Here is a 23,591-nt window from a genome sequence, read left to right as displayed (position 1 = left end):
TCAGCATTAAATGAATCTTAACTAAATTTTCCATATCATAGGTATCTAAGAATTCCGTTATCTTCACCTGTACACACATTACCTAGGCAGATACGCTGTTAAAATTCATTCCCATTCATATCAGAAGTATGCTATCTACAAAGCTTAAGCATTATCGTTGTATCTCACTGACGTGATTAAAATAATCATGAGAAATTTAGGCTTCTATTTTCATCCTGTAACTTCAAACCAGTGGTCCATGGGTTTAGTGTTATTATGATATATATGAAATCTCTGTAGAATAGCATAAATCAAGTGGTTTTCTGGAGCCTGGGGCTGGATATGACCTGTTTGGACAACACTGGCAACCATCGATCCCTGCCTGCAGCAGTGTAGCTGCTCTTAGGGTACAATGGAAAAGGAAGAGATGATGGTCCATCCTTCTGTTAACACAATGACCCTTTCTGGATCACCCACTTGCCAGGAGCACATTGCAGCATTGTTGCGGGGCATATCCAGATTGATGGGAAAATAGCAAGTCAGTGCCGAAATTGTTGACCTGGCTAGTAAGCAGTAAGTATTGAAACCTGAATTCAGCCATCTTAGCCAACTGTCATTTCACTAAGTACTCTACCTCTAAGAATTATTTTTTTCCACCAAAGACAGTGTTGAATGGAGTAGAATTTCTCAAAGAGTATTTCTTTTACTGAATGCAAAGCACTTTATTAGACATTATTGGGGTGGGAAAAGAAGAAAACACTTGCTCTTAAGAAGCTTACTCAAAGTTATGGTAAACTGTGATGCAGCACCTATATTTGCTCAATTAAATTTGTCCAGCAGAACAGAAAATGAACAGTTGATAAGGTTTTGCTTAAGTTTTTTATTATGTTCTACTATTTGATAGAAGAACAATGTAAATATGAGCAAGGAACTTAAAAGAAATGAAACTGAATCCAATTCTAAGCTAAAAAAATAAAATTTGAAGGCAGCATTTACTGAGTGCTTACTATCTTGCTAAGCACTGTGCTGTAATGGTTTACCTCAGTCAGTTATGACAACAGCAGTGTGACGTGCATTCTCATCATCCCCCGCCTCTCCTGCATTGTGTGGATGAAGAAATTAAGACTGAGAAAAAGTAACTTGCCCAAAGTTACACACTAAGTGACAGAGGGAGAATTCACACCCAACCAATCTGAGTTCAGAGCGCACGCCTTAAACCATCTCTCTGAAAGAAAAAATGATAAATCTCTAGCTACTGTCCCCCTAGTTGTATGGTTCATTTCTCTACCTTCTAATGCAGTCTAAATATTTGCTCTGCTTCATGACCCTGAAGAGGAAAGACAAATCTTTTCCAAAATCTGTAGGTCACAGAGAATCACTTAGTTGCTATGCATGAGAGTTCAACTCTTACCAGTAAAAGAACTGTGCGTACTAACTGTAAACGGATTGAACTGTGTTTCCAAAAAGATATGTAGAAGTCCTAACACCCCAGTTCCTCAGAACGTGATGCTATTTGGAAACAGGGTCAGTGAAGATGTAATTAGGTAAGATGGGGCCACGCTGAAATAGGGTAAGCCCGTAATCCAGTATGACTGGTGTCCTTACAAGAAGATGTGAGGACACAGGAAAAATGCCATGCAAAGACAGAGAAAAGATTGAAGTTGTGCTGCCACAAGCCAAGGAATGCCTGGGGCTACCAGGAGCTGGAAGAGACAAGGAAGGATCCTCCCTTAGAGGTTTAAAAGGGAGAATGGCCCTGATAACACCTTGATTTTGAACTTTCAATCTTCAGACCTCTGAGAGAATAAATTTCTGTTGTTTTAAGCCACCTTGTTTGTAGTACTTTGTTATGGCAGTCCTAGGAAACTAATAATAATTATATATAAATGTGATATTTGTAATAAACTTTAAGCAAAGTAAATTATATTTTTACCTCGCTGATATTTAGATTATAACAGGATAATGACATTACCTCAGCATTTAATAGAGCATCCTCGGTCTCCTTCAGCCTGCCTTTAGTCAAGTCCAGCTCATTTTGAAGTCTTTCCTGGGAGTCCTGAAGACTAGCAATGAGTCCTTCTGCATAGCCAAGACCTTGTTCACTTTTGCTTACCATTTCTTGGAGGTGGCCAATCTGCAAGTAAATACAGTACTTTTAATACACCTCAGTGTCATTGACTAGCAAACAGTCACGTTTGTTTTCTTAAAGTCTTTTCTTTAGATGTAATTTTACTGATGGATCTTTCTTGATGAATTTGGAAGAAGCACTCAACCATGATAGTCTTCATTTGTTGTTTTTTGAAAAGACCTCTATATTTATGATTTCCCTTTGTCATGGCAACCATGTAAATACATGGATACCTCAAGCTCCTGTGAATTCCTGGTTCTATCATATAATCAAATACCTATAAAAAAGAATTGAAGATAAAGATCATACCCAAGATTGAGAAAAAAGGATCTTTTAGACAAAAATATTTTTTAAACTGCTCTCTAAAATTGAATCACTTATATTTCATTTGAGCCCTGTTCTCCATCTATTTATAAAAGTGACAGATTTAGGTCAATATTGATAAACTGGTAAATGTAGCTTAAATTAGGATATGTTGTGATCTCTATGTTTCCATAAAAAATGTGTGTCTTGAAATTGTTAAGAGTTGAATTCACACACTCTTGAAATTAGGAGCTAATAGACAATTTGTTGATTAAGCAGACCTCAAGTAATGAGAACTATTATAAAATCAGTAAATGAAATACTTTCAATTATCTAAGAAAATATTACGAAGTAAAAATCTCATTTTTATAAAACAGCTAAGCTTATCAAAACTCTACAGAAATGACAACTGGTAATTAAAAAATAATACCTGAGTATTTCTCACTGTAAATACAGACATCACAAAGAAAACTGAAAATCCTTCTCTAATCCCCTCTCTGACCTGAAATCCCCTGCCCCCAACTTCCTGTGTCCTTTCCATGCAGACATATGCACATGCTGAACAATTCCAGTGATGGTAGCATTTTATCTTGTTAGTATCTTTAAAGACATGCCAACCTCATAAAATGAGCTGGGAGCTTCCATTTTTTTCTGGGCTCTGAAATATTTTCATAGCTAAGATTTACTTGTTTTTTGAAAATTTAGTATAATTCATCCACTAAAATCCTCTGGGTCTAGTGCCTCTCTAGATACATGTTGGACTAGTTAGTTTCTTTCATGGCTATAATTGGTTTGGCCAGGTTGTTCAACTACTTTGAGTCATTTTAGAAATTTAAATTCCCATCGGAAGACATCAGTTTTCCTTAAATTTGAAAATTAACTAGCATATTTGTAAATAATATTCATTTACAATGCTGTAAAATTTTCTCTGTCACTGTATTTATGTCACATTTCCCTAGTCTACATAGATTACTTGTATCTTCTCTACTTTTTGTGTTGGTCTGGCTTGCAGAATGTGTTCTGCAGCAGTGAATGAATGAATGGAAGAAAAGCGACTGTTAACAGAGTTAAAGAGGACTGAATTTAGGAGAAAATCTAGTTTCAAGTTCTGGGTCTGCCAGTATAAAACAGCAGTAAAAATACCTACCTCACAGAATTACTACGATAATTAAGTTCAAGGATATATGGAAAAAGGTTCTTTAACTAGAAAGCAACATACAAATATTAGGTACCAATCAATACTCACACAATTTGCCAATCACCTATTCCACACCTCCCAGTTTCTCCTCTCATAATTTTGCTTATGGTGTGTTTTGATATCTGTATAAATATTCTGTGTTTTTAATTCATGACACTGCCATCATATTTCAAAAAGCCTTCTTTGTCCTTGTATTTTGTCACTTGAGTTTTGTATTTTATTTATATTCATGATTTAATATTACATTTCAATGCTTAGCCCACCTGGAACTTTTTTGGTACAAGGTTGAAGAAAGAATCTAACTTCATTCTCCTCTTCTCTTCCATTTACATACAGTCTTAAGAAAGCATTGTCATCCACTATGATTCAGATTAAACCTATTAACTCTGGCCTCTATCCTACTATTCTACTGACATTACGGGTAAGTCCTCGGAGAACTCTTGGTTGCATAACATTTTCAGGCCTCACAGTCTGATCCTAATCACTGTCTGACACTGACACTTCCACCCTCTTGCAAGTGTCTGCTTTCATGCTTTTCTGACATCCACTAATCCTTGTTCTCATGCTTTTGATTTCTCCTTTTCAATCGCTTTTCCTGGCTCTGTTAATTCAATATTGGTGCACTTCTTGTTACCAGCAATCTTCTCATTAGCTACCCTTGGGTAAGCTCTTCTACTTAAATGGCTTCCAGAACTGCCCGATCTTTAGCTCCAAGCCTGCACACTCTACTTAGTTCCAGCCTAGATGTCTCACAATCACCACAAAGTCAGCATAGAGAAACAACTCGATGTCTTGCCATCCAATGTATTTTTCCTCTACAGGAAGTACAGATTCCTATCTTCCAATAGTGGCATTATTATCTGTCCAAATACCTAAGCTAGATACCTGAGTCACTTTCTACCACTCACCATATCAAGCCCTATAAATTTTATTTTATTTTAAAATTTTTTTATTTTTTATTTTATTGACATATAGTTGATTTCCAATATTATATTAGTTTCAGGTACACAGCATAGTGATTCAATATGTTTATAGATCGTACTCCATTTTAAAGTTATTACAAAATAATGGCTATATTTCTCCATGCTGTACAATATATCCTTGTAGCTTATTTTATACATAGTAGAGTGTACCTCTTAATCCCATACCCCATCTAAGCCCTCCCCACTCCCCGTCCCTACTGGTAACCACTAGTTTGTTCTCTGTATCTGTGAGTCTGTTTCTGTTTTCTTATATACATTTGTTTGTTTTCCTTTTTTAGATTTCACATATAAGCATTAACATAAAGAGTATTTGTCTTTCTCTATCTGACTTACTTCACTAAGCACAATACTCTCTGTGGCCATCCCTTGTTGCAAATGGCAAAATTTCATCCTCTTTATGGCTGAGTAATATTCCATTATATACATATTGGGTTGGCCAAAAAGTGCCTTCAACTTTTAAGTAAAAATAAAAGACACATTTTTCATTTTCACCAAGAACTTTATTGAACAATGTATTCACCCTTTTGTTCCACTACCTTCTGCTATTTTTCAGGCAACTTCATAATTCCATCTTCCCGAACCTTTTAATCTTTTTGAGCAAAGAACTGTTCCAGGTGCCTTTTACAGTCTTCCAAGGAATTGAAATTTTTTCTATTAAGAGAATTTTGTAAAGACCGAAATGAATGGAAATCCAAAGGTACAACGTCTGGTGAATACAGCAGATGAATCAGAACTTCCCAGCCAAGCTGTAACAGTTTTTGCCTGGTCATCAAACAAACACGTGGTCTCGTGTTACCCTGATGGAAGATTGTGTGTTTTCTGCTGACTAATTCTGGATGCTTTTCGTCGAGTGCTGCATTCAGTTGGTCTAATTGGGAGCAGTACTTGTTGGAATTAATCGTTTGGTTTTCCGGACGGAGCTCATAATATAGGACTCCCTTCCAATCCCACCATATACACAACATCACCTTCTTTGGATGAAGACTGGCCTTTGGCGTGGTTGGTGGTGGTTCATTTCGCTTGCCTCATTATCTCTTCCGTTCCACATTATTGTACAGTATCCACTTTTCATCGCCTGTCACAATTTGTTTTAAAAACGGAACATTTTCATTACGTTTAAGTAGAGAATAGCATGCGGAAATATGTTCAAGAAGGTTTTTTTTTGCTTAACTTATATGGAACCCAAACGTCAAAGTAATGAACATAACCAAGCTGGTGCAAATGATTTTCAATGCTTGATTTGGATATTTTGAGTATGTGGGCTATCTCCCACGTGGTATAACGTTGATTGTTCTCAGCTAATGTCTCAATTTGATCGCTATCAACGTCAACTGGTCTACCCAACCGTGGAGCATCATCCAGCGAGAAATCTCCAGCACGAAACTTTGCAAACCACTTCTGACATGTTCGATCAGTCACAGCACCTTCTCCATACACTGCACAAATCTTCTTTCTTTTTTTGGGTCTTCGTTGCTGCGTGCGGGATTTCTCTAGTTGCGGTGAGCGGGGGCTTACTCTTCATTGTGGTGCACAAGCTTCTCATTGCAGTGGCTTCTTTTGTTGTGAAGCATGGTCTCTAGGCACACAGGCTTCAGCAGTTGTGACGCATGGGCTCAGTAGTTGCGTCCCGCAGGCTCTAGAGCGCAGGCTCAGTAGTTGTGCTGCACAGGCTTAGTTGCTCCACGGCATGTGGGATCATCCTGGACCAGGGATTGAACCCACCTTGTCCCTTACATTGGCAGGCAGATTCTTAACCACTGCACCACCAGGGAAGTCCCACAAATATTATTTTGTGTTTCGCTTGCGTTTTTACCTTTCTTGAAATAATAAAGCGCAATATGCTGAAAATGTTGCTTTCTTTTCTTCCATCTTCACTATTAACATGGCTATATAAAAATTAGCCAATTTTGGTAAGTCTTTTTTTAAAGGCACATTGATATGACAGCTGTCACATACAATCTAACAAAATTGTTTCAAATGAAGTTAAAGACAACTAAGGGCTACTAGAGCCATCTTGTGGAAAAAACCGAATGAACCTTTTGGCCAATCCAATATATACCACATCTTCTTTATCCATTCATCTGTTGATGGGCACGTAGGTTGCTTCCATATCTTCGCTATTGTAAATAATGCTGCTATGAACAGGGGGGTGCATGTATCTTTTTGAATTAATGTTTTTGTTCTCTTTGGATATTTACCCAGGAGTGGAATTGCTGAATCATGGTAGTTCTATTTTTAGTCTTTTGATGAACCTCCATACTGTTTTCCATCTTGGCTGCACCAATTTACATACCCCCCAACAGTGTAGGAGGGTTCCGTTTTCTCTACATCCCTCTTCTCCACATTTGTTATTTGTAGACTTTTTGATAGTAGCCATTCTGACGGGTAAGAGGTGACGCAGCATTGTTGTTTTTGATTTGCATTGTCTAATAATTAGTGATGTTGCAGATCTTTTCATATGCCTGTTAGACATTTTTCCAAAGTAGACATATGGATGACTACTTACGTCTTCTGCTCATTTTTTGATTGGGTTATTTATTTTTCAATATTGAGTTGTATAAGCTGATTATATATTTTGGATATTAACCCCTTATTGGTCATGTCTTTTGCAAACATTTTCTCTCATTCGGTAGGTTGTCTTTTCTTTTGTCGATGGTTTCCTTTGCTGTGCAAAAGCTTTTACATTTAATTAGGTCCCGTTTGTTTATTTTTGATTTTATTTCTTTTACCTTAGGAGACAGATCCAAAAAATATTCCTACAATTGATGTCAAATATTTACTGATCTCCTACCATGTGTCAGGCAGCATAACAACTGTGATAGAACATCTTATAATAAACAAATCCAAATGCTTTTCATTTTAACAAAATATTGAAAAAATATATATCCACTTAAAAAGCTTATTTCCAGAAGAAAATCTACAACTGAAATGTTATAAGTACATTTTAACAGACCATAATGGTCAGAATTATTGATGATTCAGCCTACTATTTTATCTTCAAAGGTGATCCCAAAATAACATTTCATAGGATAACAGGGTTATCCTCCACCTGAGATTTTAAACTCACTAGCTTCCCTTAATATACTATTATGATTCTGGCATTTATGAATTTATCATCTAGATCCACAGCTGAACTACTTACATTTTGAGGCTATTTCATTTGGAAGGGTATCAAGATCTACCAACTTATGAAGAAAGTACATTCCTTAATTTTTTCTAAAACAATCACTTTCTGTTTTTATGAACTACCCCCCTAATTCTTTCCTCCTGTCTTTCCACAGATGTATCTATTTTCCATCCAATAAATGTAAGTGGAATAAAATTTTTACTTAAAAGGCAAAACTTCTGACTAGGTATTTTTTAAAATGCAGCTATATGTGTTGGGCAAGAGGCACACGTAAACATAGGATGCAGAAAAACAGAGAGTCAGTGGATGAAAAAAGATATACCAGACAGCTTATACAATATCAAATAACACAGACTAAGCCAAAAAGTATGATTCGTTAAGTAGCTAAAACAATTTTATATTTGTATGCATGTAACAAAGCCTCTAAATATACAAAGCAAAAATTGATAGAATGTAAGAAGAAATAAGCAAATACACCATCATAGTATCAGTGTTTAGAAACTGACAGATCAAGAAGATAAAAATTGAAAAGAATACAGAATATTTGAAGAAAATAGCTTAAAATCTTGATTTAATGAACCAGAATGCAGACTACATTGCATTAAATGAGTGGATGCACTCAGAACATTAAACTTCTTTTATGTGTGAGGTCACAATGCTAGGCCTTAACAAGTTTCAAAAATTGTTTTCACATGAACCACAATGCAATTAAGGTTACAAAAGCATTTCAATCTCACACAGCTTTTCCAGAGAACAGAAAAGGATATAAATCCCACTTCATTTTATGAGGCTTGATATAACCTTGATTCCAAAACCAGAAAAGGATGGTATAAAGAAGGAAAAGTACGAAGCCATCTTATTTAAGCCTAGGCTTAAAAATCCTAAAATCAATATTACAAAACTGAATCTAGTATTATATAAAGAAGATATATATAATCTGTCATGACTAACTAGGACTCATTCTAGAACTCCGAAGTTGATTTAAAATTATAAAACTGATTAATGTAAGGTACCACATTAACAAGTTAAAGAAAAATGAGTATGTTCCCAATAGATGCAGAAAGATCAACATCAATTTGTAATTTTTTTTTTGAATTAGGAAACCAGAATTACAAGAGAATTTTCTAAACCTGATAAAGAGCATTTACAAAATAAAGCTTCAGAGAAGCATCATAATTAACTGTGAAATGTTGACGCCCTTCACTTTAAGAGCAAGAAACAAAACAAGAATGCTTACTGTCTCTGGAGATCCTAGCCAGCAAAGTAGGACAAGAAAGAAAATGTCCCAGCGTGAAGGGAAGGCAGATACATACAGAGGGATGAGGCAGGCAGATTCTTGGGAGCCACTCTAAAGCAGCACCAAAATATTACCAAGGTGCTAAAACATAATTGAGAATGTATCTAGAAGCAAAATCAATTACATATTAATTAGAACTCTTCTCAGTGAGATTATAATATGTAGGTTGGAGGAATGCTGAAACCACTTGGAATTGAGAGTAGAACTCCAGGGCACATGCATGAGAAACACAGATGGTCACTAAACCACCTTCTAATGACAGCAGGACACCATAACCACAAGGATCACAGACCGCGAGAGAGGTATGCAGTGGATGATCTTGGGCAATCGAAGAGAGACTGAGCTAATACCAGTAACAACATTAATTCTCTATTATATCCAAATGTCGTGCTTGGTACCTTCTCTGGATAAGTGTTTAAAGATAATTAAAGAATACTGAGTGCAAATCATTAGACTGCCCAGGAGCACTCATGTGTTTTGATGTGGTTTCTGTGAGCAGAAGCAGACTGATGAGAAAGCAGGACTTAAAGACTGTTGGGAAAGATGAGGCTAGTGAGGTAGAACAGCTGACAAGATGAGACACATCAAGACAAGAACTTGTTTTAGGAAGACCAGTCTACGAGCCCCATGAAGGATGAGCTGGAAAGAAAGGAAAAGAGGACAGTAGGGGGGCTGTTCTAGGACACAGATGAACAAGGACACAGGACAGCAAGGGATGGAACAAGCAATATTATAGCTTTTCAACTGTCTTTACATTTCTTCTATTCACAACTTTTTGATTTATAACATTTTATTCTATTCTATTCTTAGTCTTTTCTTTTCCAAGCTAAACAATACTATTTTCATATAGAATTTAAAAATTATTTTAGATGTCACTACCTAAAGATCCAGGGTAGAGAATACAAAGTCAATGTTTTGCAAAAGGGTAGAAAAAACTCTTGTTTTCTTTCGTGTAACGGGATATTCTCCCTTGTTTTGCTTTTCCCCACAAAAGCATCTTGGTCCAACATTTTTTGTGGTAAATTTTTACCTGGTGAGATATAATCAACGTCACTATGAAAATTTCAGCATTAAAGAAAGTTTTTGATTATTTTTACTCCAGATATGTTACCTTCATTGAGGCTCATCTACTTATACAATGCTACCAAATAAGGTACTATCAATGAGATATAACATAGGTGATTGATTGGCCTAAAGAATTCTTGCCTGTTGATTGGCTGAATTCAGCTTGTCTTCCAGTTCTTCCTTCAGGTTTTCTAGCTCTTGTTGAAGCTGATTTTTATCATCTTCCAGGTTTAGCTTTTCCTTTTTATGGTGTGCCTCCAATTCCTTAGAAAAAGAAATTTTTTTTTAGAAATTAACAAAATTGTAAATATTGTATACTTCGAAGACTCCAAGAAAAAGACTATTCTGTTTTATATTTTGATGCCTTGCTCTTCAAGTTAGTCTTATACTTAATTATTAATATCAGAGTTAACGGTGAATCTAATTAATCCTAGGGGCTTAGACTCTATCATTCTGAATCACTTATGATGCAGTGGTTAAGTCATTTTTTTAAATGGTAAGAATATCTGACTAGTCTAGATCAACCTGAAGTCAAAAAAAAGAAATGTGTGATATAAATGATAATTTGGTGAGATGAGAAAAAATTCTAACTATCTCTTGGGTTCATAATTCTTTTATATTTACATAAAAATACAAAATTTAGTAACACTTCTGGAACTCAGTGGTCTAGCACTGGAATGTGGTCAATGATTAACAACTAAGAAATTAAGGTATCTAAAGAGCAATACTACTAAAATTGATACTTACTGAAGAACACCTACTATTTGCCAGACATGCTACTAACTACTTGGGATACAAAGGCAAAAAGACATGGTCCCTGCCCTTAATAGGCTCATTAAAGTATATGTGATTAAAATTAGATGTAATGGGGAGTACTGGAGTATATGAATAGGGAACTGGTAAGTGCTGGCTTGGTGTGAAACTTCCACAGAGAAAGCAATTCCTAAGCATAGTTTGGGGTGTACCAGTAAGAAAAGGTGGCGAAGCAAGAGGGAGATATAACATTCTAGGCAGAAGAAAAAGCATGTGCAAAAACCATGGAGGTAGCAAAGAACAAGGTATGTTACAGGTGTTCAGTATTTCTACAGTGTAAGGTGAGAACAGTAATAAATAGGGTTCTATGTTGGGTGTCCCCAAGACAAACTCCAGGTTTGATGATTTGCTGGGATGTCTCAGAGCACTCAGCATTTAGTTGTACTCACAGCTATTTGTATTACAGCAAAAGGATACAAAGCACAATCAGCAAAGAGAAAAGGCACATGGGGCAAAGTCTGCAGGAAGCCAGCCTCAAGCTTCTAAGAGTCCTCTCACACAGAACTCTCCTGCAAGCTGGGACAACACATGTGAAATGTCCACTAGGAAAGCTCATGAGGAAACTAACACAACACTCTAAAGTAACTATGCTCCAATAAAAATTAAAAAGAAAAAAAGAAAACTTTCACAGAATCAGATATTGGTAAATAACTAAATATGAGAAATATAACAAATACATTATTATAATTATTATTTTATAAATTTACCTTAACCCTAAATGATATCCTTACACTTAGGATGGATTTGTAAAATTACTTTTGTGTCTATAAAAATGGTACAGAACTTTGTCAGTTCAGCCAAGGTGGTTAGGTATCTAGTTTCATGATCATTAACTTCATTTCCCAAATAAACATACTTGGGGGAAAAAAGAAAGCTCATGAGGGACTTAGTGCCAGGTTTCTTACTGGGGGCTGGCCAGTTTAGCATGTTCCAAAATTCGAGACTCCAGGAAAGAAAGTACATGTTCAGGATAAACCATATTGTTTGCATAAACAGTTTAGGCACAGGGAGCCATTCTTATCAGGGAATGGTGGGAACCCTCCTGAAATTCAAGATCTAGACACCAGCCAAGGGCCAACCTTGCACCATGTTTTCTAAGGATGGCAGTTTCAGGCCTGCTATGTTATCTCATTTCTGCATGGATTCTCTGTATATTCACATCCTTTTTGGTAGCTAAGTAATAAGGAATAGTGAAGTCACTTTTAGCTAAATGTTCTTTAAAAGATAATTTGACATAGTTGAAAGACTATTTGGAAGGAGGCTGGTTTTAGCTTAGGCTCAGACATGAGCTAGCTGGGCAAGAAAGGAATGAAGCAGCAAGTGATAAGTTATTCTGAGAAAAGACAAGGGTAAAGATGAGGCTATCCTAAGAGGTTTTGACTATGTTCACATACAGGAAATCCATGTCATCTGCCTTGTGGCAACCATGCTTTAATGAAAGTTTGTAAGAAATGCAAATGGATGAAAGTAGATTTTCAGGTAGCTCAGAAATTGAAATTTAATGGGTGAAGGGATGATTAGAAGAGTAGTAATGAGGTAAAAATTATATTGATGAAAGATGCCTTGATTCTAGCACTTAGAACTTAATACAGAGGAATAACGAGAGGCAAAAGGCACCCGCAATTTAAATACTCCAGTAAGAGAGGAGGAGGTTAAGGTGAAAAGAGAATGTAGAAAATGAAAAAGAGTAACAAAAAATAGCTATGGGAAAGATTACTGAAGCCACAGTTACTGCTAAATCCTTTACTATAAAACCTCGAACACTTGATACATATACCCAGAGTCGGTAAGCACGCGCACGCTTAATTAATTAACTAATCAATTAAAGCTGTACTGATTGGTTCTGGAATAGTGAGCTGGCACAGAAAAAAGGACAACCACAACTTTGAGAAATAACATACCGTCAAGTTTTGTCTTTAGTTATATAAACATATAACAGCATGTTTAGATAGACATATTCTAAACGGAAGTTTTATTTTGAATTTTTAATTAACTTTCGGTGTTATTTTTTCCAACTGGTTGTCAGAAAAGGAAGAAATATAGAGGCAGAAGATCTCAATTCACATGCTACCTCTTCTATTTACTAGGTTTGTGGCTCTGAGTAAATCATTTAGGTTCCTTAAACCTATTTCACCACCCATAGAATAAAAATGTCATTAATCTCCAAGACACAAACAATAAGGAATATACAAGAAAGCTTTCAGTAAACTGTCAAGTGCTATTATATAAACACCTAACAAGCATCATTAATACATGCCTACACAATGTGGTGGCTAAATGCCTCAGGGTTTGATACCTGAGACCTGAATTCAAGGTCTGACTGATTCTTACTAGTTGCATGCGCTTGAGCAAGTATTTAACCCCTCTGTGCCTCCACCTCCTCCTCAGTAAAATGGATACAGCAATGAAACCAAAAGCAGTGTTACAAGGATTAAATGAAAAAATAAACGTAAAACATCACGGCAGTGTCTGGCACACACAGTAAGAAATACTAACACTTATTTATCGCTATATGCCCAGACATGTCTGGGTTTTTACATTTTGCCTCACTTAACCCTCACAGGGATATCACAAGATGGATCTTATCTTCGTCTGTCAAATGCAGAGAGCCTCAGGCATAGCTTTTGGGACCCAAGAATAAGCAGCTAGTAAGCAAAGAGCTCAGTGTAAGGCCCCAATCTGTCAGCTCCCTTGCTTTCTCTACTATATAATTACTGTCTGCCATGTATTACTATTAGCGAGCTGATTACTTATTTGAGGGCAAAACCAAAACAAAACAGATCATTTTCCCAGGGAAGGAAACTGCCTACAGGAGAATAAGTGCTTCAACTAGTGAGGCTTCCTGAGGAGGACACCAATGTTGCTGTCTCAAGATCAAGCAAGTGTTTCTATTACGGCTTACACCAAGTAGAAATGCCTCATATCAATTTAATAAACTACATCCCCTATAAAAACTTTTATGTATGTTACTCTTTGAACCGAGATTTACAGAGTGATTACAAGACAGCAGCTAGATTATTATAGAAAGCCCACCAATTTACAATGCAATGCTTAGCTGAATTTTTACTCACCATTTGCAGTTTTTTCTTATCCCTAATCGCATTACTGTTGACAGCCTCAATTGCCATATGGTGCTTCCAAGCTAATTCTTCCAAAGTCTTAGAATGGGCCTCATTTAACTGGGCCACCTCTCCTTCCAGTCTATTTTGCAGGTTGTTTAGCTCCATCTCATAATATTCTTGCTGAGTTTTCTTTGCCTCATTTACTTTCTAAAATTGAACAAAAATAAAGATCAATAATTGGCATCTGCTTTTTTCATTACTGCTATTAGTATTTTGAATACCCAGTAAATAAACTTGGATGAACTGAGTGCTACAGGATTTAGATATGGTACATGAGAATACACCATTGGGTGTTCTCAGAAAATGACAGGCTGGCACAGGCAAAATGAGTAATTTTAAAGCAAATGATAAAATACACTATTATTAGGTTAGAACCAAGTGCGAGTTAGCACATCTGCAGGCTTAAGAGAAAAAAGCTTCCTATATGTCAAAGTTGTACACAAAATGGCTTACCAATTTACCCACTCAAATGATACTATTCAATACAATTTTATTGTGTGCCAATTATATGCCTTTTAAGCATGAACAGTCTAATGATGAAAAAAGTCAAAAGAGTGTGGCAGTATAATTTTTTAAGTTCTTTGAAAGGAGCATGCGTCGTATGTTGTGAGAGTATATAGGAAAGGAACCTAATCTGGATGGGGTGGGAAACAATGTGATGTGTGTGAGAGACAAAGAAAGAGAGAGAGAGACAGAGACAGAGAGACAGAGACAGAGTGAGATTGATCGATCAGGGAAGGCTTTCCAGAAGAGAAAACATCTGAGCTGATGATGACACATTCTCTCATTTAATTCTCACAAGCCCACCAGGAAACAAGAGATGAGAAAATTTCAAACCTAGATCTGATGTCAAAAGCCTGCATTCATGACCATTTCCAGCATTTTGAAAGCTGAGAAGCAGTTTACCAGGCGGTGAAGTTAGCGAGATGGAAACCCATGCAGCTGAGCAGTGTGGCTAGAACACAGGATTCAAGGCTGGGAGTGGAGAGGGATGGGGCTCCGAAGCAGGCAGGGTCAAATGATGACCAGGGGTCTTTTATGCTAAGGCCTCTGGATTCTATTCTGATGGCAATGAGAAATCACTGAAACTGACATTTAAAAAAAATTTTTTTTTAATTTTTAGTTACTTATTTATTTTTATTTACTTTTTTTTTTGCAGTACGCGGGCCTCTCACTTGTGGCCTCTCCCGTTGCGGAGCACAGGCTCCAGACGTGCAGGCCCAGCAGCCATGGCTCATGGGCCCAGCCACTCCGCGGCATGTGGGATCTTCCTGGACCGGGGCACGAACCCGCGTCCCCTGCATCGGCAGGCGGACTCTCAACCACTGCGCCACCAGGGAAGCCCAAGTTACTTATTTTTAATGTTTGTTGTTTAAGCCACCCAGGCTGTGGCGTTTTGTTATAGCAGCCCCAGCAAACCAAGACAACTTGTCAAGGGGAGGAAGTAGAAAGGAAACAAAGACAGGAAGAACTTTGGGAAGTATCTGAATTTCGGAAGCAGAAGGAGGAAGGGGAGCCGGTGAAGGAGGCACATGAGCCATTGGGAAGGAGGAGAGCGTCACAGAGACAAAGGGTGGGCAGGGGGAGGCCAAGAGCTGTGAGTGCTGCTGAGAAAATGCGTACAGTTTTTGGGTGTGCTGGTTATGTTCCCATTGATGCCTTAGGACCCAGTACAACAGAGCAGGAGAGGGGAAGCCAGGCCGAAAGGAGGAAATGGAGGTACTGGATGAAGGCTACTCTTTGAAGAACTTATATGGTGTTACGAAAGAGGAAGACGAGAAAGTAAAACTTCAAGAAAATGAGGTTGAAAGATGTTTTAAATCTCTTTAGGGGCTGGAGCAGATCCCCCAGACCTGGATGCTCTGTAAGACTCTCGGAAGACAGACACACCTCCTCTGTATCATTAATTCCTCCTGGATGGGCAGAGCGATCCTGCTGTCTGGCCTCTACAGCACCTGCCTGCCTGGCTCAGTCTGCAGGTCCCTAGAACTACCCAGGTGGAAATAAAAGGTCCTCACGTCATAGGAGGCAGCACACTGCAGAGGTGGAGAACATGGGTTTTGGAGTCTCACAGACCTGGGTTCAAGTTCCAGCTCTGCCACTTATTAGCCATGTGACTGGGGGTACCATGCGTGCATAACGTCTATAAGCCTCAGTTTCTCCATCTGTGAAATGGGAACGATAAGGAAGAACCTATTTTACAGGGTTGCTGAAGATGAGATAATGTGCCCCCAAATGTTTAGCAATATACCCAGCCTACTGTAAATATTTTATAGTTGTTAGCAATTATTTTACATAATAAAGAGATTATCATTATTCCCAAGGCCCAATGAGGGGGGAAAGCCCTAGGGAAGATTCTTGAATGTAAGGCACTGGACTTTCTTTCCTTTCAAAGCCAGAAGGTGTAGACAGAGGAAACAGAAACTCCCAGCTTCTTCTTTCTTGCCTGGGCCAGACTTGGTGTCAGCTCTTCCCTTCAAGCCTCCCCTAAAGGGATGGGGGTACTGGGGGCTCAGGGCTCAGAGCAGTGTTCTAGAACTGGATCCCAATCCCTCTGCTAGCTCTCCCTGACTTGGGGTCACCAGAAACCAGAGCCCCTACTTGAATACAACACTTCTAAGGTTCTTTTACCAACATCACCCCCAGGTCTTTTTGTTTTCCGGCTCAGACATGAAGTTCCCCTCATCATAGATCATAGCTTTTACCTATAAAACTGTACCAGTCAGGGCTCAACCAGAGAAGCAGGAAGGAGAAAGAAGGGGAGGGGTGCTGAGGAAGAGAGAGGCCATCAGGAAGGGTGGGCAGGAACTCTTGGGCATGGGCTAAAGCTGCTGTCCACAGGCAGAATGTCTTCAGTGACTGACATTTTTAAAAACACAATCATCTTGGCAGTAGGCTAGTGAGCTGATGGAAGGCAGGGAGAGTGCAGAGCTGACAGGACTTGGGAACCAATAAGGGGGTTAATGAAACAGTAATCAAGAACGACTCCCAAGTTTCTGATTTACCAAACTAGACAGACTATAGTGCTACTGGTTGAAAAAAGGAGTAAAGGAAATATAGTATTTTGAGGGGAGAAAGTTCTAGGCAGGTTGATTTGACACATCTGTGAGAAACAGATATCTGTCTGCAGTGGGAGTTATCTAGTGGGAGTTAGATACACAGGACTCAAGTTCAGGGAAAAGATCTGGCCTAGACGAACGGCTTTGGGAGATATCACTGACCACATGACAGCGGATGTTACTGGAATGGATGAGCTTGTGGAATGAGATGAGAATGCAAGAGGAACATTAAAGGTAAGGACACAGAAAAGACTCTAAAAAAGACTGATATATGTATATGTATAACAGATTCACTGTGTTGTACACCTGAAACTAACACAGCATTGTAAATCAACTATACCCCAATAAAAACTTTTTTTAAAAAATTAGATAAAAATTTAATTAAAAAATAAAAAATTAAATAAAAATTAAAAAAAAAAAAGGTAAGGCCACAGAGAGAAGAGGGAAGCTCACAGACTCAGGGCCTGGGACTGCAGGGCCTGGGAGACAGGAGGAAAGTGTGAGAGAACCAAAGAGAGATGCTGTAAATCAGAGGAGTCAGTATCCCAGGAAGACAAGATCCCCCCAGTCCAGCAGCCAGGACGTCACTGGAGGCTGAGGCCAATGTCGAGCCTGTGGAGTGGTGGCAGGAGAAACCAGCCCACACGAGGTAAGGAGTGAGTGGGAGGCAAACCAGGGCAAGGAGAACAGACACGTTTCAATACACTTGGCTGCTGAGAGAAGGAGGAAGAGTGTCCCAAACCCTCACCTGGTATTGTAGATATGTGAAAAACTGGAATAAATATTCAGCAATTACTCTACACATCATATGTCTTATTTATTTCATTTAGAAATTAAGTATGTTGGTATATGAATTTTCAGGGCTTGATTTTGGTCATCCTTTTCAGTTTAACAGACATTTCCTAGGTGTATACATAATAATACGTTTCATCAACAGAAAAATAAATACGATTAACCGTAATGTACATCCCACTGAAGTAAGAGTTCATTCAGCTTCTGGCTTGAAATAGGTTGAAATGTCCTAAGTTCTTACGTTATAAATTGTTATCAGCAATATTTTGAACACAATATGGGATAGCCCAGCTTTATATCAATACCTTTTCTCCTCAAAATAAAAACAAAAAATTCCTAGAGTTAAGACATAGACTGTTACTATGAAATAGAAGTAAACACTCTAAATAAAATCTGAAAAAGAGGAAAACTGAACTTTTCTTTCTTTTCTTTCATGGGGGGTGGGGGGTGGAGTTCTCCATCATTCTTTACCTTCTCCAGTTCCAAAATCTGCTGCTTCTGCTCTTCATTCAGACTCTGGGTTTTGCTTTGCAAAAAAGCTCTTTCTTCTTCAAGCTGAGATAATCTCTCATTGGCCCTTGATTTTTCTGATTCTAGATCTTTAATTGTAACCTCCTGGGTCATTTGAGTTGCTTGAAGCATTCCAATATGACCTACCCCCCCAAAAGAAAGCCCCAATTTAAAATCTGTTACATTGTGGTATAAAACAGTTTATAGTTAATGACACAATGTACTTAATATGGAAGTAAAGTAAATGGTCTGCATGTACAAATAGTTCTTTGGTTTCCTCACTGTATGCAATAGAAATATTTACCATGGGAATACTTATTATCCAAGTAGAATTACTTAAACTAGAAAGCAGTCCATTTTCACATCACTGATGTTGCTCCCTGCACCTAGGACCATTCCAATCATTTTTGAAGATTTCAAGCTCTACAGGTTGAGGTAGAAACAACTCCTCAGGGTACATATAAAAGTCCTGGGAGTAAAGCAAAGTAAGAGAAGATGCACTGAGTAGCACGATGGCACTAAAATGAGTAACTTATTCTTTTCTAATCTCTTTTTTTCCAAATTCTAACATAAAGAGGAAGAAATCTGTGTGCAGCAAGGAAAGACGGCAGGCAGCAGTTTGGCTGAAACTAAATTTGTTGTAGACAACAGACCGGATAAAGAACTGAGGCAGAGCAAGAGACAGAGAAGGACAGCAAGGCTATGAAAACCTAAAATGACAACAGCAAAAAGACAAAAGTGTGCGGGGGTGGTATGAACAGAGACAGAGAGATGAAAAGTGAATATGAAATATGCTCAGAAGGCATATGCGTTAGGACAGCAGTTCTCAAAGCGCCCTGGACCAGCAGTGCCTGGGAGCACCGGTCACAAGTGAAGCTTGCCCCAGACCTACTGCGCCAGAAACTCTGGGGCTGGGGCCTAGCGTCTGTGGTCGCACGAGCTGTCCAGGTGATCTTCATACACATTAAAGTCGAGAAGCTTCTGCTTCAGGGGGAGGGTAACCAGTCAATCACATGACATCCTCACAGAACTCATTCAAGGGCCTCCCCTGGCTCACCAAACACCCCAGCGAAATGTCACTCCAGATCGATACAGGCCACCCCCCTCCTCTAGGGAGGGCTTCGAAGTGAGCATGTCAGCCACGTCAGGACGGGCGATCCAGCTTTAGTACGTAACATGATCCTCATTAATAAGCCAAATGAAATGAGGCTGTTGTAATTTAAATATAGTTCCGCTAATTTAAGTATTTTAAAATATTTATGTTTTAAAAGGACATGTTTTTAAAGGACAAAGCCTCTTATAGTGTTTTTCTTTTAGTGACTGACATTGGTGCTAAAACCTATAAATCTTAATTTTTTTATAGAAATATATTCCTAAAAATAAGTTATCATTTGCTTATCTCATGATTGATTAACAAGATAACAGAACCCTTTAACATGTTTAGAATCTAAATAATTTTAAAATATGAGAAGAAAAGGCTAATCTGTCTCGAATTAACATTTAAGTGTTGGTTTTAGCTGAGGAATACACCAAGAACTGCGGTAAGACATACTAGCTTTGAGGACAAGATCTGAAGCTTGCTGCTGTAAACGTTCTCTGGCTGCTGCTAGCTCACTTTCCACTTCCTTGTGCCTGCTTAATAAGGCCATTTCTCCCTCCTTGGCATCATCAAGCTGTTTTTGAAGAACCTAAGAAAAATCAAATAGCCATTATTAATATGCAAGAATGATGCTAAGCTAAAAAATTCATTTAAACTACGAGCAGCAACTTTCTCTTATTCAAAAGTCACACTTAATACCTAGTTTTGAATCTGTATCAGTGACACTTAACTTGTTATCTTCATAAGTCATATGACCCAATCATGAAAGGCTATTCAACCCTTTCTAATATATTTAAATGCTGCGCAGATATTAAAAACACACCTATGAAATTTTCTATGCCAAGAAACAAAGACTTGCCAGAGAGACTTTTTGGCTTTTTTTTCAGACTTGTGTCATACCCCTATTTATAAAGCAATCTTAATTTTTTGTTCAGTGTCTGGACATCAACTGATGTGCAGACCCCATCACTAATGGAGGAAAAGGAAAAAAAACATAATTAAAGACCAATATTTTAAACTTCCCAAATCACTGGGAAAATATTAACATGTTTTTAAAAAAATCCTTTCATAAACAATCAATAATGTTTTAAGCTTATCTTTTTGGGCCTTTCATATCTGAAACTGTTGTAGGAAATAACAGCTACAGGGTAATAAAGATTATCTTTTCACTGATTTTCTCACAAAAGAAAAGTAGAAAAAAAGCAAAATGGAAAAAAAAAAGGTAAAGTGGTCTAATCGAAAAGAATAAGAGAAAAGTGGAAAAAAAATCCATGTGTTGAATGTAATATTCTTTACTCACCTGAACACTGTTCTCTGCTGTAACAAGTGCTATCTGAAGCTTCTGGCATTTGTCATGAAGACTTCCAGCTTCATCCTGTACCATCTGTAACTCTGTCTTTAATTTTCCTATGGTTTTTCGTAAAATTGCTTCTTGTCCCTGAAATTCTTTTCTAAGATCTGCCTCCTTTTCTTTGCTAGCCTGGAGGCTTTCTGCTGTAAAAAGCTGTGACCTTTTCAAAGTATCCAGCTCATGTTCATAAAAGGACTGAGCTTTACGCAACTTGCCTTCATAATCCTCAATTAGCTTTTTCCGCTCGAGCCTTATATCTTCCAGTGTCTTGTTTAAGGCCTCCACCTCCACTCTGTGCAGCTCCTCCGCTTTCTCCTGTCCTTTACTAACTGAGCCACTGTGATCCTGCTGTGACTTCAGCAGCTCTTGGATCTCTCGTCTGTGAGCAGTTCGCAAATCTTCCAAGGCCAACCGTTTGTCTTTTTCAAACTGTACTTGGACTTGTCCAAAACTCCGTAATCTTTCCTCAAATTTCCTTCTGATCTCTTCAACCTCTCTAGACATGGTTACTATGCGTTGGACATGCTGGGCTTCTGCACAAAGCTGCATGTCCTCAACTCTGTGCTTATAAGCCTCAAATTCTGTCAAAGCCTGCTGCTTCATTTTTATGTGATCTTCTAATGATGCTTCTAAAACTTGAATCTTTCTCTTAAGGTCTAACTCCTCTGATACTCTGCTTTTATACTGCAATATTTTTTCTCTTGTTTCTGCAAGAATTTGTTGGATTTCTTCTTCATGAGCATCTTTGAGGGCTTGAATTGCAGATTCGTGCTCATCATTTTTAGTGTTCAAAGCATATATTACCTGCATGGTTTTAAAGAAAAAGGGAGAAGAATTAGAAGAATTCTAATTCAATTAGAATTATTTTCTAATTGAAATTAATTCTTTCATTTGGATTGACATTTTTTTCTATGCAGATAATATTGGCTATGGTAAATATTAAATACTAAAACTTCATGCACTGTTTTTGTACTCATAGATTTATTTAGCAAATTTACATAGCCCAATCTTAAAATCTGTACTTGAAGACTTTTTGAGTAGGCTTTTAAAGCATTCAAAATTAAGAATGTTTTCCTAGAAATGAAACAGTGAGGAGGAAAGAGACAAAGGAGGCTACCTGGTCTATGAGAATGGAGTTTTCCTACGGCCCAGTCTAGCTTCCTGGGGACTGTGGTGGGATCAGGAGAAAAGCCTCATGGTAAGTCTCTGCCCCGCACTGGAGGCCTAGAGATGAAGGAGGCTTTGCATGAGTGGAAGTTCTAGGCCCTACGTCTTCCCAAAGGCCTCTTTCAACTGCCTAAAGTCTGGTATATTTTAAATTTAGAAATTTCCTTTTCTAATTCCATTATGGTCTGTTTTTAAAGCTGATCCTTTTCACTCCCAAGTGGTCTCCTTACAAAATCCAATTAGTACTTTTGTGCTCACCTATCAAATGTTGTAGTTTTACTCATTGCCTAATTTTCCCTCCGCCTCCAAGCAAGCCAGATTCCTAGAGCCAGAGTGTTCTGAGTACAGGTCTTTATTTTCATTTTTGTCCTTGGGTTTTAATGATTCCATTGAGATTTCCCCACCTTAATTCCAATGACAACATACTCCTTTTATAGTAACACTCCCACTCTCATATGTTCCTTGATGTCCTCCACATAGCCCCGCAGTCCAACAGTAATACTCACAACTGTTACTTAAGGCTTAGAGATGTGCCTACTTTCTTCTGAAGTAAAAAAAAGTAAATATTATACACTCCAGCAAAAATCCAGAGGCTAAAAATCAGTGTCCTGGAACTTCGCTTATTTTAATATGATCTTACTTTGGCTTCAGAAATGAAGTCCAGCACCAAATACTACCTATCTATCTATCTATCTATCTATCTACCTATCTATCTATCTATCGTTGTGTTGGGTCTTCATTGCTGCATGTGGGCTTTCTCTAGTTGTGGAGAGCGGGGGCTTCTCTTGTTGCGGAGCACAAGCTCAGTAGTTGTGGCTCACAGGCTCTAGAGCGCAGGCTCAGTAGTTGTGGCACATGGGCTTAGCTGCTCCCCGGCATGTGGGATCTTCCCGGGCCAGGGCCTGAACCCGCGTCCCCTGAATTGGTAGGTGGATTCCCAACCACCGCGCCACCAGGGAAGTCCCAGCACCAAATACTTTTGCAATTAAGATGAGGAAGTGTTGTCCTTTTTGTAGAGAACTTGTTTATGCAGACTGAGGCAACTGAGACAAACTACCTGGCTCTCCACAGATCCTGGTAACTCCAAATCCTGCTGCTAAATCTAGGCTGTCGCCTGCTAAGCCTGCAGCTACACTGGCAGAAGGCAGAATACACACTGGAGCTACCCCACCGCAGGGGCTTCACTCCCTCCATACAGGGCTTTGTCTTCCACACCCAGTCCCCTGTCCATACACTCGGCTAGGTCTGCTGTATCTATTTTCTTCAGCGTGACTGAGATGTGGTCATACCAAAAGAAAAAAGGTTGAGAGACAGCAAGATTCTACCTGTCTTGCCACAACTACCCTTCTCCTACAAGGGCCACAGGAAAACATGTGCACAGAGGAAAATATATACTTATTCACGGTGTCTCTCTCTTTTTTAATAAACCTAATCCCAAATTCCACGTTATGTCCCTAAATGGGCTAACACACATCCCCATGGAGGACTCCTTTTATTTACACTTTTAATCTTAAAGGTAGCCTATAAACCAAGAAAGTTGGGTGGCTTCCTATTCCCTTCCCTCAGGGTCATACCTGTCTACCACACTGATACCAGAA

General features: G+C 38.4%; 1 protein-coding gene across 3 annotated transcripts in view; it reads right to left on the bottom strand.

Moving 5' to 3' along the window:
• FAM184A (family with sequence similarity 184 member A) overlaps positions 1-23,591 on the bottom strand; it is a 120,269-nt gene that overhangs the window by 41,834 nt on the left and 54,844 nt on the right. For 2 of the 3 annotated variants that reach the window (XM_060167577.1, XM_060167578.1), the window contains exons 1-6: positions 20,776-21,429; positions 19,929-20,064; positions 18,338-18,519; positions 13,965-14,162; positions 10,222-10,344; positions 1,952-2,113 (exon numbers count right to left, since the gene is read on the bottom strand). In XM_060167577.1, coding sequence (XP_060023560.1) covers positions 1,952-2,113; positions 10,222-10,344; positions 13,965-14,162; positions 18,338-18,519; positions 19,929-20,064; positions 20,776-21,429 — 1,455 coding nt within the window. Of the gene's footprint in view, positions 1-1,951; positions 2,114-10,221; positions 10,345-13,964; positions 14,163-18,337; positions 18,520-19,928; positions 20,065-20,775; positions 21,631-23,591 lie in introns of those variants that run through there. The other variant, XM_060167576.1, reaches the window with a different exon arrangement.

Source organism: Lagenorhynchus albirostris, chromosome 12 (assembly GCF_949774975.1).
Source record: "Lagenorhynchus albirostris chromosome 12, mLagAlb1.1, whole genome shotgun sequence".
Taxonomy (NCBI): domain Eukaryota; kingdom Metazoa; phylum Chordata; class Mammalia; order Artiodactyla; family Delphinidae; genus Lagenorhynchus; species Lagenorhynchus albirostris.
The sequence above is the reverse complement of the archived record's forward strand: the minus strand, read 5'-3'. Positions and strand labels throughout refer to the sequence as shown.